Source organism: Sphaerodactylus townsendi, linkage group LG01, assembly GCF_021028975.2.
Source record: "Sphaerodactylus townsendi isolate TG3544 linkage group LG01, MPM_Stown_v2.3, whole genome shotgun sequence".
In the NCBI taxonomy this organism is placed as follows: Eukaryota; Metazoa; Chordata; class Lepidosauria; order Squamata; family Sphaerodactylidae; genus Sphaerodactylus; species Sphaerodactylus townsendi.
In genome coordinates this window covers 177,687,245-177,702,188 of record NC_059425.1, presented here as the reverse complement: position 1 = coordinate 177,702,188, position 14,944 = coordinate 177,687,245, and the positions used below count along the sequence as shown (strand labels likewise).

The 14,944-nt window shown below is 62.3% G+C and overlaps 1 protein-coding gene across 3 annotated transcripts in view; it reads right to left on the bottom strand.

Moving 5' to 3' along the window:
* The window catches only part of PRLH (prolactin releasing hormone), a 52,911-nt gene that overhangs the window by 29,258 nt on the left and 8,709 nt on the right, over positions 1-14,944 (bottom strand). Inside the window, exon 2 of one of the 3 annotated variants that reach the window (XM_048500508.1) lies at positions 10,481-10,709. In XM_048500508.1, the coding sequence (XP_048356465.1) occupies positions 10,481-10,580 (100 nt within the window). In that variant the 5' untranslated portion in view covers positions 10,581-10,709. Of the gene's footprint in view, positions 1-10,480; positions 10,729-14,944 lie in introns of all 3 variants that reach the window. The other 2 variants (XM_048500530.1, XM_048500519.1) reach the window with 2 other exon arrangements.

The following is a 14,944-nucleotide window of genomic DNA, read 5'->3' as shown; positions in this document are numbered from 1 at the left end:
AAATGTGGCTCTTCTTTTCTGCTGTGAGTTCAACCAAGCTTTTGCACTTGCACTTGTTAAGAAAGACTGCATGAGTATTCCAAAAAAAGAAGGCACTGTCAGAGACTGCTTGCCTAGGACTTCTGAGGTTGTCAACTCTGGTTCGGGATGTTGGGAATGAAGTATGGGGGAAAGCAGAGTTTAGGAAGGAAAGGGAGCCCAATGGGGTATCATTCTATAGAGCCTACTCTCTGAAACTGCCAATTTCTCCAGTGGAATGTATCTCTGTAGTCGGGAGAATTCTGGGAGAACTCCAGGCCCTGCCTGGAGTTTGGCAACCTTAGGATACCAAGCAGAAAATAAAGAGGAGGAACCAGGCAAAAATGCTAAAACTAAAATGTAACCCAGATTTGACAATCTGATTTCAAATTCTGAAGACTGAGGTTGAGAGGTAGATTATTTTTTAACAGACAAGTGATCCATATATCCATTTTATCCTGCCCTTTTCCCAAGGAGTTCAGGATGGTCACATTCTCACTCCCCAACATGTGCAGTTTCCAGCCTGCGCATGTATCTGCACTAAGCATTTGCTGCAATATGTCACACACCCAAATGTTTAGGATTACACGACAGGTTATTCCCCACTATTACCAATTTTGGATCACTGGGGGATATTGAAGAATTCCCTGGGCTGGAAAGCCTCCGTCATGCCTGAACACACAGCCAGATTGACCCGGGTACACCCACAATCCCAGGGTCTGGACAGGTCAGACATTGGTGATGAAAGTGTGTTGAACTCGTGTCTGCTGCGTCAGCATTCAGGGCTGCAAATGGGTGTTCAAATCATTTTCGCCTCTAAGTCGATGGTGTCATTCTGACCTTGAAATTATTATGTCCAGAATTAATTTATCAGTGTCATTGGCACCTAGATCTATGGAGGTAGATGTACAAATTCCCCCATGCATTAGGAGGAGCACCAGAGAGTGAAACACCTGTCTCTGTTTACTTCTTTTTATGCCATAACTTTACCCTTTAAAAATATTGACCCTCCAGAGGTACAAACCCAGGTTCTTTGCTTTGTTACTAAGTTGCTTCCATTAGCTTTCTGCCAATAACAAGCCCAACTTAGAAAGCATTTTTCAGTTACAGTAATGCCATTTTAGTACCCTGAAAGATTAAATGCCTCTACAGCGCCTCTCATTATTTTCTTATCCACAGTTCAGTGTCCTCAAATCCCCTCCAGTGTTGTGAACTGGTTTTGTTGACATATATGGATGAAACCACACCGTATGCCTATCCCTGAGATTCCTTGGCCATGGGACGTTCTACTATCAAACAAAGCAGCTCAGGTTGACTTCAGGCTAAGATAAAGACTGGAAGGTTGAGGCAGTTTTGAGAGGACAACACGGAAGGAAAGGTTGAAACATACCCTCCTCTTCACTTTCTCCTCCCTCCTCAGTTGGGCTGAAGTTGTGAAGAATCATGGGATTGCATATAGTATGCCGTTTCACCTTAATGTACAACATTGTAATCACTCAGTCTATCTTTGTCACTGGCTTTTAACTTATATATATATATAAATATATACACATGTATAATATATGCTAAATAAAAGACGGAATTGTGCTCAGACAGTACAGCAGCTCTTGTTCTTCAAGTTTTTTTGAGTCATGGAAAGTTTGCCTCAGATGCAGTTGCTTGGGCTTATGTAAAATATTTTCTTTCCTTCAGTTGCAAGTCTGGGGAACTAAGGCGTGTTTCCCAATTTGTTAATTACTCCCATTGATAAAGTTTTCAGACCAGGGTAATCATAAGCAATTCCTAGCATTTTAATTGGTGCGCTACTTCATATGGGAGAATGGATTCTTGTTGAAAGAGATTCCCAGAAAACTGAAAGTGATTTTATGGATGCATGTAGTTGTAGAAGATTTATAGAATACTTTTCTACTCTCAGAAACAGAATCCCAGAAAGCGTTTCTGCTCTCAAAAAAAGTCTCTGAAGAGGTTGCAAGTAGACAAAAGATTCCGAAATCACTTTAAAACAGCGGTTCTCAACCTAGGGGTCGAACAACCCTTTCACAGAGGTCGCCTAGGACCATCGGAAAACACATATTTCTGATGGTCTTAGGAACCGAGACACAAATAATTTTATAGTTGGGGGTCACCACAACATGAGGAACTGTATTAAAGGGTCACGGCAATAGGAAGGTTGAGAGCCACTGGTTTAAAAGACAAATAAATGTTCAAACACTAATTAAAACCCATGATTTACAACAAGTTTCTAGGATGGGAGATCAGAAGGATCTTCTAGCTGATCAGTGGGGACTCTGTACCTGATCCCCCAATCCTTCATGCCCCCCCCCCAAAAAAAAACTTTGCTGGGAACAGAGCAAAATTTCAGCAGCTGGAGATCAGAAACAGACAACGCCCACTCCATTCCTCATAAGCAAGGAGTCAGCTTCTAACAGCTGCAAGTGCCCTATGACTATATATACCCCAAAACTGGTTGTGAAGAGTCAGACAGTCTGTTGATTAATTGGCTATCTAATTGCCACTAGCCAATAGGAAGTGAGCTGAACTAGCAGGTGCTACAGCAGTGATAGCGAACCTTTTCGAGACCAAGGGCCCAAATTGCAACCCAAAACCCACTTATGTATCACAAAGTGCCAACATGGAAATTTAACCTGAATATTGAAGTTTTAGTTTAGAAAAAATGGTTGACTCCAAAGTGTGCGTTACTCGGGAGTAAGCTTGGTGGTAGGCGGTGGCTTTGCTTTGAAGCAACCGTGCAACTCTTCCAACGGGTGAATCACAACCCTAGGAGGGTTTACTCAGAAGCAAGCCCCATTGCCAGCAACTGAGCTTACTCCCAGGTAAAGGATCGCACTTTAGTTCTTCACATGAAAATCAGTGGGGTTTAACAGCGCTTAACAGGGTTACCTACACTGCTTCCCCAAAACGAGGTCTTAAGTTTAATGCTAATAATCGAGCCCAGCGGCCCAGGCCAGCCTAGATGTGTGGGGGGGAGGGGCGATTCCCCCCTCCACACACACACATGATGATCTCTATTTGCGCGTGCCCACAGAGAGGGCTCTGAGTGCCACCTCTGGCACCCGTGCCATAGGTTCGCCACCACTGTGCTAGAGTATCCTATCATACTAACTTTTCTGCAAGCTTGTTACCAATGTTCATGAGCACTTAGCTGCAGTTCTAGTAACCTGTAGTAACCGAAATGGTGATGCACATCTAGAGGAGCCGTTACATTTATGTGGCTCAACAGTCCATTGTATATTATTCTGACGCAGATCAGATGCAACCATTTTCTTTGCCCCCATCCACCGGGGCTGAGACCCTCCCTGGATTCTTGTGAGTTCATCATCGGCTGCTCCAGGTAGTTCATAAGAAAACCCCTTTATTACCTGTTATAGCAGGTACACTCTGATCTGGAGGAACCGGGTTTGATTCCCAGCTCTGCCGCTTGAGCTGTGGAGGCTTATCTGGGGAATTCAGATTAGCCTGTATACTCCCACACACGCCAGCTGGGTGACCTTGGGCTAGTCACAGGGTGCCTTGGGCTACCTCACAGGGTGTTTGTTGTGAGGGGGGAAGGGCAAGGAGATTGTAAGCCCCTTTGAGTCTCCTACAGGATAGAAAGGGGGGATATAAATCCAAACTACTACTACTACTACTACTACTCCTCCTCCTCCTCCTCTTCTTCTTCTTCTTCTTCTTCTTCTTCTTCTTCTTCTTCTTCTTCCCCCCCCCCCCCCCACCCCCCCCCCCCCCCACCCCCCCCCCCCCCCACCCCCCCCCCCCCCCACCCCCCCCCCCCCCCACCCCCCCCCCCCCCCACCCCCCCCCCCCCCCACCCCCCCCCCCCCCCACCCCCCCCCCCCCCCACCCCCCCCCCCCCCCACCCCCCCCCCCCCCCACCCCCCCCCCCCCCCACCCCCCCCCCCCCCCACCCCCCCCCCCCCCCACCCCCCCCCCCCCCCACCCCCCCCCCCCCCCACCCCCCCCCCCCCCCACCCCCCCCCCCCCCCACCCCCCCCCCCCCCCACCCCCCCCCCCCCCCACCCCCCCCCCCCCCCACCCCCCCCCCCCCCCACCCCCCCCCCCCCCCACCCCCCCCCCCCCCCACCCCCCCCCCCCCCCACCCCCCCCCCCCCCCACCCCCCCCCCCCCCCACCCCCCCCCCCCCCCACCCCCCCCCCCCCCCACCCCCCCCCCCCCCCACCCCCCCCCCCCCCCACCCCCCCCCCCCCCCACCCCCCCCCCCCCCCACCCCCCCCCCCCCCCACCCCCCCCCCCCCCCACCCCCCCCCCCCCCCACCCCCCCCCCCCCCCACCCCCCCCCCCCCCCACCCCCCCCCCCCCCCACCCCCCCCCCCCCCCACCCCCCCCCCCCCCCACCCCCCCCCCCCCCCACCCCCCCCCCCCCCCACCCCCCCCCCCCCCCACCCCCCCCCCCCCCCACCCCCCCCCCCCCCCACCCCCCCCCCCCCCCACCCCCCCCCCCCCCCACCCCCCCCCCCCCCCACCCCCCCCCCCCCCCACCCCCCCCCCCCCCCACCCCCCCCCCCCCCCACCCCCCCCCCCCCCCACCCCCCCCCCCCCCCACCCCCCCCCCCCCCCACCCCCCCCCCCCCCCACCCCCCCCCCCCCCCACCCCCCCCCCCCCCCACCCCCCCCCCCCCCCACCCCCCCCCCCCCCCACCCCCCCCCCCCCCCACCCCCCCCCCCCCCCACCCCCCCCCCCCCCCACCCCCCCCCCCCCCCACCCCCCCCCCCCCCCACCCCCCCCCCCCCCCACCCCCCCCCCCCCCCACCCCCCCCCCCCCCCACCCCCCCCCCCCCCCACCCCCCCCCCCCCCCACCCCCCCCCCCCCCCACCCCCCCCCCCCCCCACCCCCCCCCCCCCCCACCCCCCCCCCCCCCCACCCCCCCCCCCCCCCACCCCCCCCCCCCCCCACCCCCCCCCCCCCCCACCCCCCCCCCCCCCCACCCCCCCCCCCCCCCACCCCCCCCCCCCCCCACCCCCCCCCCCCCCCACCCCCCCCCCCCCCCACCCCCCCCCCCCCCCACCCCCCCCCCCCCCCACCCCCCCCCCCCCCCACCCCCCCCCCCCCCCACCCCCCCCCCCCCCCACCCCCCCCCCCCCCCACCCCCCCCCCCCCCCACCCCCCCCCCCCCCCACCCCCCCCCCCCCCCACCCCCCCCCCCCCCCACCCCCCCCCCCCCCCACCCCCCCCCCCCCCCACCCCCCCCCCCCCCCACCCCCCCCCCCCCCCACCCCCCCCCCCCCCCACCCCCCCCCCCCCCCACCCCCCCCCCCCCCCACCCCCCCCCCCCCCCACCCCCCCCCCCCCCCACCCCCCCCCCCCCCCACCCCCCCCCCCCCCCACCCCCCCCCCCCCCCACCCCCCCCCCCCCCCACCCCCCCCCCCCCCCACCCCCCCCCCCCCCCACCCCCCCCCCCCCCCACCCCCCCCCCCCCCCACCCCCCCCCCCCCCCACCCCCCCCCCCCCCCACCCCCCCCCCCCCCCACCCCCCCCCCCCCCCACCCCCCCCCCCCCCCACCCCCCCCCCCCCCCACCCCCCCCCCCCCCCACCCCCCCCCCCCCCCACCCCCCCCCCCCCCCACCCCCCCCCCCCCCCACCCCCCCCCCCCCCCACCCCCCCCCCCCCCCACCCCCCCCCCCCCCCACCCCCCCCCCCCCCCACCCCCCCCCCCCCCCACCCCCCCCCCCCCCCACCCCCCCCCCCCCCCACCCCCCCCCCCCCCCACCCCCCCCCCCCCCCACCCCCCCCCCCCCCCACCCCCCCCCCCCCCCACCCCCCCCCCCCCCCACCCCCCCCCCCCCCCACCCCCCCCCCCCCCCACCCCCCCCCCCCCCCACCCCCCCCCCCCCCCACCCCCCCCCCCCCCCACCCCCCCCCCCCCCCACCCCCCCCCCCCCCCACCCCCCCCCCCCCCCACCCCCCCCCCCCCCCACCCCCCCCCCCCCCCACCCCCCCCCCCCCCCACCCCCCCCCCCCCCCACCCCCCCCCCCCCCCACCCCCCCCCCCCCCCACCCCCCCCCCCCCCCACCCCCCCCCCCCCCCACCCCCCCCCCCCCCCACCCCCCCCCCCCCCCACCCCCCCCCCCCCCCACCCCCCCCCCCCCCCACCCCCCCCCCCCCCCACCCCCCCCCCCCCCCACCCCCCCCCCCCCCCACCCCCCCCCCCCCCCACCCCCCCCCCCCCCCACCCCCCCCCCCCCCCACCCCCCCCCCCCCCCACCCCCCCCCCCCCCCACCCCCCCCCCCCCCCACCCCCCCCCCCCCCCACCCCCCCCCCCCCCCACCCCCCCCCCCCCCCACCCCCCCCCCCCCCCACCCCCCCCCCCCCCCACCCCCCCCCCCCCCCACCCCCCCCCCCCCCCACCCCCCCCCCCCCCCACCCCCCCCCCCCCCCACCCCCCCCCCCCCCCACCCCCCCCCCCCCCCACCCCCCCCCCCCCCCACCCCCCCCCCCCCCCACCCCCCCCCCCCCCCACCCCCCCCCCCCCCCACCCCCCCCCCCCCCCACCCCCCCCCCCCCCCACCCCCCCCCCCCCCCACCCCCCCCCCCCCCCACCCCCCCCCCCCCCCACCCCCCCCCCCCCCCACCCCCCCCCCCCCCCACCCCCCCCCCCCCCCACCCCCCCCCCCCCCCACCCCCCCCCCCCCCCACCCCCCCCCCCCCCCACCCCCCCCCCCCCCCACCCCCCCCCCCCCCCACCCCCCCCCCCCCCCACCCCCCCCCCCCCCCACCCCCCCCCCCCCCCACCCCCCCCCCCCCCCACCCCCCCCCCCCCCCACCCCCCCCCCCCCCCACCCCCCCCCCCCCCCACCCCCCCCCCCCCCCACCCCCCCCCCCCCCCACCCCCCCCCCCCCCCACCCCCCCCCCCCCCCACCCCCCCCCCCCCCCACCCCCCCCCCCCCCCACCCCCCCCCCCCCCCACCCCCCCCCCCCCCCACCCCCCCCCCCCCCCACCCCCCCCCCCCCCCACCCCCCCCCCCCCCCACCCCCCCCCCCCCCCACCCCCCCCCCCCCCCACCCCCCCCCCCCCCCACCCCCCCCCCCCCCCACCCCCCCCCCCCCCCACCCCCCCCCCCCCCCACCCCCCCCCCCCCCCACCCCCCCCCCCCCCCACCCCCCCCCCCCCCCACCCCCCCCCCCCCCCACCCCCCCCCCCCCCCACCCCCCCCCCCCCCCACCCCCCCCCCCCCCCACCCCCCCCCCCCCCCACCCCCCCCCCCCCCCACCCCCCCCCCCCCCCACCCCCCCCCCCCCCCACCCCCCCCCCCCCCCACCCCCCCCCCCCCCCACCCCCCCCCCCCCCCACCCCCCCCCCCCCCCACCCCCCCCCCCCCCCACCCCCCCCCCCCCCCACCCCCCCCCCCCCCCACCCCCCCCCCCCCCCACCCCCCCCCCCCCCCACCCCCCCCCCCCCCCACCCCCCCCCCCCCCCACCCCCCCCCCCCCCCACCCCCCCCCCCCCCCACCCCCCCCCCCCCCCACCCCCCCCCCCCCCCACCCCCCCCCCCCCCCACCCCCCCCCCCCCCCACCCCCCCCCCCCCCCACCCCCCCCCCCCCCCACCCCCCCCCCCCCCCACCCCCCCCCCCCCCCACCCCCCCCCCCCCCCACCCCCCCCCCCCCCCACCCCCCCCCCCCCCCACCCCCCCCCCCCCCCACCCCCCCCCCCCCCCACCCCCCCCCCCCCCCACCCCCCCCCCCCCCCACCCCCCCCCCCCCCCACCCCCCCCCCCCCCCACCCCCCCCCCCCCCCACCCCCCCCCCCCCCCACCCCCCCCCCCCCCCACCCCCCCCCCCCCCCACCCCCCCCCCCCCCCACCCCCCCCCCCCCCCACCCCCCCCCCCCCCCACCCCCCCCCCCCCCCACCCCCCCCCCCCCCCACCCCCCCCCCCCCCCACCCCCCCCCCCCCCCACCCCCCCCCCCCCCCACCCCCCCCCCCCCCCACCCCCCCCCCCCCCCACCCCCCCCCCCCCCCACCCCCCCCCCCCCCCACCCCCCCCCCCCCCCACCCCCCCCCCCCCCCACCCCCCCCCCCCCCCACCCCCCCCCCCCCCCACCCCCCCCCCCCCCCACCCCCCCCCCCCCCCACCCCCCCCCCCCCCCACCCCCCCCCCCCCCCACCCCCCCCCCCCCCCACCCCCCCCCCCCCCCACCCCCCCCCCCCCCCACCCCCCCCCCCCCCCACCCCCCCCCCCCCCCACCCCCCCCCCCCCCCACCCCCCCCCCCCCCCACCCCCCCCCCCCCCCACCCCCCCCCCCCCCCACCCCCCCCCCCCCCCACCCCCCCCCCCCCCCACCCCCCCCCCCCCCCACCCCCCCCCCCCCCCACCCCCCCCCCCCCCCACCCCCCCCCCCCCCCACCCCCCCCCCCCCCCACCCCCCCCCCCCCCCACCCCCCCCCCCCCCCACCCCCCCCCCCCCCCACCCCCCCCCCCCCCCACCCCCCCCCCCCCCCACCCCCCCCCCCCCCCACCCCCCCCCCCCCCCACCCCCCCCCCCCCCCACCCCCCCCCCCCCCCACCCCCCCCCCCCCCCACCCCCCCCCCCCCCCACCCCCCCCCCCCCCCACCCCCCCCCCCCCCCACCCCCCCCCCCCCCCACCCCCCCCCCCCCCCACCCCCCCCCCCCCCCACCCCCCCCCCCCCCCACCCCCCCCCCCCCCCACCCCCCCCCCCCCCCACCCCCCCCAATAGATAGATAGATAGATAGATAGATAGATAGATAGATAGATAGATAAAACCAGGTCCGGAAAAAGCACGCGCTAAGGGGGAGAAGCAGCGGCGAAACCTTGTTCAAGCAGAACACCGTGGGCAAGTCTTCCCCAAGCGGGTTTGTTTGCTTCCTTAACATGCTATTTTGGGCCGGTGGGGAATCGACCCATGTATGGTTTCCAGCTCCGTGGCTGCCAGTCCACAAAGGTTTGGTGGCAGAGGCTGGAGAGGAAGGGCATCATGGATACTTTGACATCACTTTCAGGTGATCACCCATCAGTGATGTGCTTAAGGGTGCATGTGCTTAAGGGTGGGGGGTGGAAGTTTGCTTGCTGCAAATGCGCAAATAGTAAACCTGTGCAGACCTGATCTGGCCAATATTACGGCCTTCTAACCACTTTGGGATAGAGGGAGGGTTCACTGGCCTGCTCATTGGATGGCATCTGATAAAAGGCCATGTGGACAAGCCACCATCTTGACCTTCACAGTATCCATGTTAAGTTTTTTGGTCCATCTTGTAAGATCAGTGGTAACGCAGGTTTCTGTAGTCTGGAGAAGACTTGTAGTCTCTGTAGTCTGGAGAAGACTTGTAGTACATCAGGTTCTCTATATCCCCACCTTCCCACCGCTGCCTACGTCTCTGCCATGACAGCCTTGAATCACTGAGGATGCCCTGACAGAAATGCTGCCCAGTCATAGACCGCTTCCCATCTGACGTGCTGAGCTCTGACTCCTCAGAGCCGGCGCCTGGGGCTCCAGGTGCCCCCACACTCACGCTCCCCTCCCTTCCATGTCCCACTTACCTGGATGGACTTCTGCCAGGCGCCCCTCAGCCCCGCCCCACCAGGCTGCTCCTTGGGCTGAAAGGAGTAGCCTGGCAGGGTGGGGCGATTCTCTACCCCTATGTGACCAGCTAGCATACGCCTAGGGATATGTGACCCCACGTGTCCCCATGAGCACTCCGCCTCTGCTGACTCATGAATTGGGGTGGCAACTTCCCACTGTCACGGTTGATCTCCAAACTATCACGTTCAGTTCCCCCAAGAAAATGGCTGCTTCGGAAGGTTGGCTATAGAGAATTATACCCAGTGGTGGGATCCAAAAATTTTAATACCAGGTTCCGATGGTGGTGGGATTCAAACAGTGCCGCCGCCGCACACATGCACCTCCAGTCCCTGTTGGGCAGGGAGGTTGCTTTTGTAACCCCTTCTCGGCACTCAGAAAAAATGAGTAACCACTTCTAGAGAAGTGGTGAGAACTGGTTGGATCCCACCTCTGATTATACCTTACTAAGCTCCCTCCCCTACCCAAGCCCCATTCTCCCCAAGTTCCACCCTGAAAATCTCCAGGTATCTGCCAACTTGGAGCCAGCAACCCTACTCATGAGACTCAAGCCACTTCTGGAATAAATATTGTTAGTCCTGACAGTGCCTCTGGACTTCTGTTTTTTTTGTTTTGCTGTAAAGCAAGCTCTGGCCATTACAATACCCTGTTCAGGATAAAGATGACAGGAGATTTGTGAACGTATCTGCCATTTCCTGGACCGTCTGTTCTAGAATGCTCTGCTTGGGACCTCGTGTCTTGGGGACAGAACTAGGTAGGCACTAGAACCCAAACGGAGCATTCTAGAACAGACGGTCTAAGACATGGGTTCATAAATCTCCTTTCATCTTTATCCTAAATGGGGCACACGCGGGTCAACCCCTGGTTCCCCACACCTACTTCTGATTTCCATGGACCGCTCAAAGATTCGACTTCCGGCATTGGGCAGAACCAGGCACAGCAGCAGCAAGCACAAGACACAGGCTGCCGGTAGTTTCATTCCTTCGGGCGTTACTCCGAGTTCCTCCAACTTGTCCCAGAAAGTGCGTGCTCAGCCTGCAGTCACGGGGGAGAAGCAGTCTTGCGTGAGGCAGGGATTCCGCCGAAGAGCTTTCCTTCAACGACAGAGCTTCAGAACAAAAATAGTGCTACAAGTCAGAACGGGATGACAATTAATTTGAACGTGGCATCACAGGTAGGGTTGCCCACCTGCAGTCGGGGCCTGGGGATCTCCCCGAATTGCAACTCGTCTGCAGGTTACATAAATCAGTTCCCCTGGAGAAAACGACTGCTTTGGAGAGTGGATTCTAGGGTTCCCACCCCCTCCAAACTCTATCCTCCCCAGGCTCAACCCCCCCCCCCAAATCTCCTGGTATTTCCCAGCAGCAGCGGCGTAGGAGGTTAAGAGCTTGTGTATCTAATCTGCAGGAACCGGGTTTGATTCCCAGCTCTGCCGCCTGAGCTGTGGAGGCTTATCTGGGGAATTCGGATTAGCCTGTGCACTCCCACACACGCCAGCTGGGTGACCTTGGGCTAGTCACAGCTTCTCGGAGCTCTCTCAGCCACACCCACCTCACAGGGTGTTTGTTGTGAGGGGGGAAGGGCCAGGAGATTGTAAGCCCCTTTGAGTCTCCTGCAGGAGAGAAAGGGGGGGATATAAATCCAAACTCTTCTTCTTCTTCTCTTCTTCAAAGCTGACAATCCTAGTTTCAGGAGCCAGACAGCTTTCTGAATGATTGCTTTGGGGCATCAGAGCTGAAGGACGGACAATGCGGAACATGTTGGCTTTTCATTCTGGTCTTTACAACACTTTACAACACGGAGCTGCAAGAATATGAAAATGTATAAAGAGCAAACCATGGCACGGAGTAGTGGCTAAGAGCAGGTGGCCTCTCATCTGGAGAACCAGATTTGATTTCCCACTCCTCCGCATGAGCAGTGGACTCTTATCTGGTGAATCAGATTTGTCTCCCCAATCCCGCATTCCTGCTTAGGTGACCTTGAGCTAGTTACAGTTCTCTCGGAACTCTTTCAGCCCCACCGTCCTCACAAGATGTCTGTTGTAAGAAGAGAAAGGGAAAGGGGTTTGCAAGCCCCTTTGAGTCTCCTTACATTGATGCATTCATTCAGAATGTTTCTATGCCACCTTTTAAGAGTTTGGCTTGAAGAGGCTTACAATTAAAAACTGCGGTATAAAACACAAGCCATTAAAAATTCAGAGTCAAAACTATCCATAAAACAGAGCAGACCATTACAGAGTTGATAAAGAGAAGCCCCTGATTAAAATGGATGTGATGATGATCAGAAACATATTTTCTTCTGAGTAAGGGCTGTCTGGAATGGGTTTGCAGCCAGAGGTGAAGCGAGGGGGAACTGCACCCGGGGGGCGCCCGCGCCCTATGCCCCTGCCACAGCACCATCTGCCCCTGCCCTGGAATGCCCCCGGAATGCCATGCCACACCCCCTCCGTGGCCTGGTCACGCCCCCTCCGCTGCTCTGCCTGAGGCATTGCGTCCCACCTGGCCCCATTGGCACTACGCCACTGCTTTTCAGCCTCACCTGGTGTTGGGAAGAAGCAGGGTGAGGATCTTTCTCATTGTTGCAGTCTCTGAGCATCCCAGGCATTTTGACGTGTTTGTATCACTAATAATGATGGGGTTATTGTGGATGCTGCAGTCTTGCTTCTTCTGCAGAGGATACTAAAGAACCCAGGCCATTTCAACCATTAGCCAGTAGATCCATCCACTGAGTTCTCTGTAATCCATGCAGCTTTATTAACATTTCACATGACCTTATGTCATTTTCATTACTCCAAGAAATCTATTTTAGAGCGTTCCATATTGTGATATAAAGAACATTTCGGCTTGCTTAAGTCATTGTTACAATTACTGTGGGAAACTGAGGTGTGTGTCTCTGTGTGTGCTGGATCTCCACAATAAGTGGGTTGAACAATAAAACTCACCCCCACCCAGTTTTGGAAAGTTCAGAATTTTAAGCATGAATGTTGACGCTCAAATACTCTATTTAGGTTTTGAATTCTTAGCAACTCTTTGGCTCAAATCTTAACTATTCCATCAGTTTACTTGGGAGTTACAAAAGTTTCTCTTTTTCTTGGTAACTTTGGACTACTAATATGGTCCTATCTTGTGGAATTGCTTTAAACATTATAACAAAATAATGTACATTAAATATTTCAAACATTCTAGGAGGAGGAGGAGTAGTTTGGATTTATATCCCCCCTTTCTCTCCTGTAGGAGACTCAAAGGGGCTTACAATCTCCTTGCCCTTCCCCCCTCACAACAAACACCCTGTGAGGTGGGTGGGGCTGAGAGAGCTCCGAAAAGCTGTGACTAGCCCAGGGTCACCCAGCTGGCGTGTGTGGGAGTCCACAGGCTAATCTGAATTCCCCAGATAAACCTCCATCTCAAGCGGCAGAGTGGGGAATCAAACCCAGTTCCTCCAGATTAGAATGCACCTGCTCTTAACCACTGCGCCACTGCTGCTCCTGGAAACAATATGTATGGCTCCTAGAAACAATATGTATGGCTGATTCTGCATGGGCCAAAAACAGCGGTGTGAAAATGGTGTGAAAACAGTTTTAAACCCTTTTACACCCTTTTAAATCCTTTTACACCATTTTCACACTGTTTTCAAACTGCTGTTTTTGGCCCATGCGGAATCAGCCTACAATTCTTGTTCACCCCATTTGTTTCAAAGTAAGGAAAATGAGTAGTTTGCTTTGTGGAACTCTAGAAGAAGAAGGCCGGCTCCCTCAGAGAAAGGGCATCTGTAACCTCTGTGTAAAAAAATATCTTTTTTGTTCTTCCCCACCTGAAATGAAGTAAGAATTGATCCAGTGGCTTCACTGTTCATAGATCATTTAAAGAAGATGTGCATTGGTTAGATTCAGGAATGGAATGGTATTTGTCCCTTCCACACATGCAGAACAATGCACTTTCAATCCACTTTCAATGCACTTTGAAACTGGATTTTACTGTGCAGAATAGCAAAATCCACTTTCAAACTTATGAAAGTGGATCAAATGTGCATTATTCTGCACGTGCGGAAGGGGCCATTGAATGTGTTCTGTATTCTAGTTTTGTATTGCCTTGAAAAGGCTGTGAGCCATCCTAGACATCTGCCTTTATATTCACATATAAAGCAGGACCTGGGTGGAATTTAACTTTAACATCAGAAGGGGCATACAAATATACTTGAAGTGGATCAGGGGGATGCAACAGCTCATTAGGAAATGGTACAGCTGGAGAGTTAAACCTCACAACCCCAGGACAACAGCCCCACTTCAAATTCCTCCTCCCTGGCTGCTGCTGAATAAAATAACACAAACGCTCTGGCAGCTTTCGACAACTTCTCTCCCACCCTTTCATCCTTATGTGGATGGCTTACACAGTGTTAGCGTCAAAGCACAAATGGCAGCCAGCAAAAAGCCACCCTGACTTTCACAATTATATCAGTAAAAGCACAATAGTCAGCGCCTTGGCAGTTCATTTACTGTGGAGTTCACTGGGTCTATTCTATTATAACTCATTGAGGTGGTATGAAATCATAGTGTTGGAAGCGGACATACAGGCCATCTAGCTCAAACCCCTGCTCAATGCAGGATCAACCTAGAGCAGGGGTGTCCAACTCTGGTGCTTCAATTGTTCATGGACTACAATGGACTACAATTCCCATCAGCCCCTGCCAGAGGTGTAGCTGGGCCAAACTGTGCCCAGTGTGCATTCTATATTTTCCACACACACACTCATGGCCCCCCCGTGGCGCCCCCCTTCCCCCCTTCCCACACTTACTTTTGTTCCTTTCCTTTTTCTAGAACTTTTTCAGGCTGCAAAGGGCCTGTTCACAGTAAAAACGGCCTGATGGGAACTATACTTCCCAGGAAACCTTGTGAGCTCCTCTAGCAACCTATGGGATCTCTATGGTTTATTATTTGTGTGTGCTGCCAAGTCACAGCTGACTTATGGTGCCTCCATAGGCTTTTCAAGGCAAGTGACATTCAATAGTAGTTTGCCACCGCTTGGCTCCATGTGGGCTGAGAGAGTTCTGAGAGAACTGTGACTGGCCCAAGATTCATGTGGAGGAGAGGGGAGTCAAAACTGGTTCTCCAGATGTGGAGGAGAGGGGAGTCAAAACTGGTTCTCCAGATTAGAGTCCGCTGCTCTTAACTCCTAACCACGTTGGCTCTCTTTCATTTGGTTTATTATTTGCCCACTGTCAATTAGTTTGATTGAAGCCAGTCTATAAACAAGTACGATAAAGTTCTGCTTCGGTATTTATTTATTTAGTACATTTTTTTCCCACCCATTCCCGACCTGGGTCGGGCTCTGGGTGGCCCACAAAGAT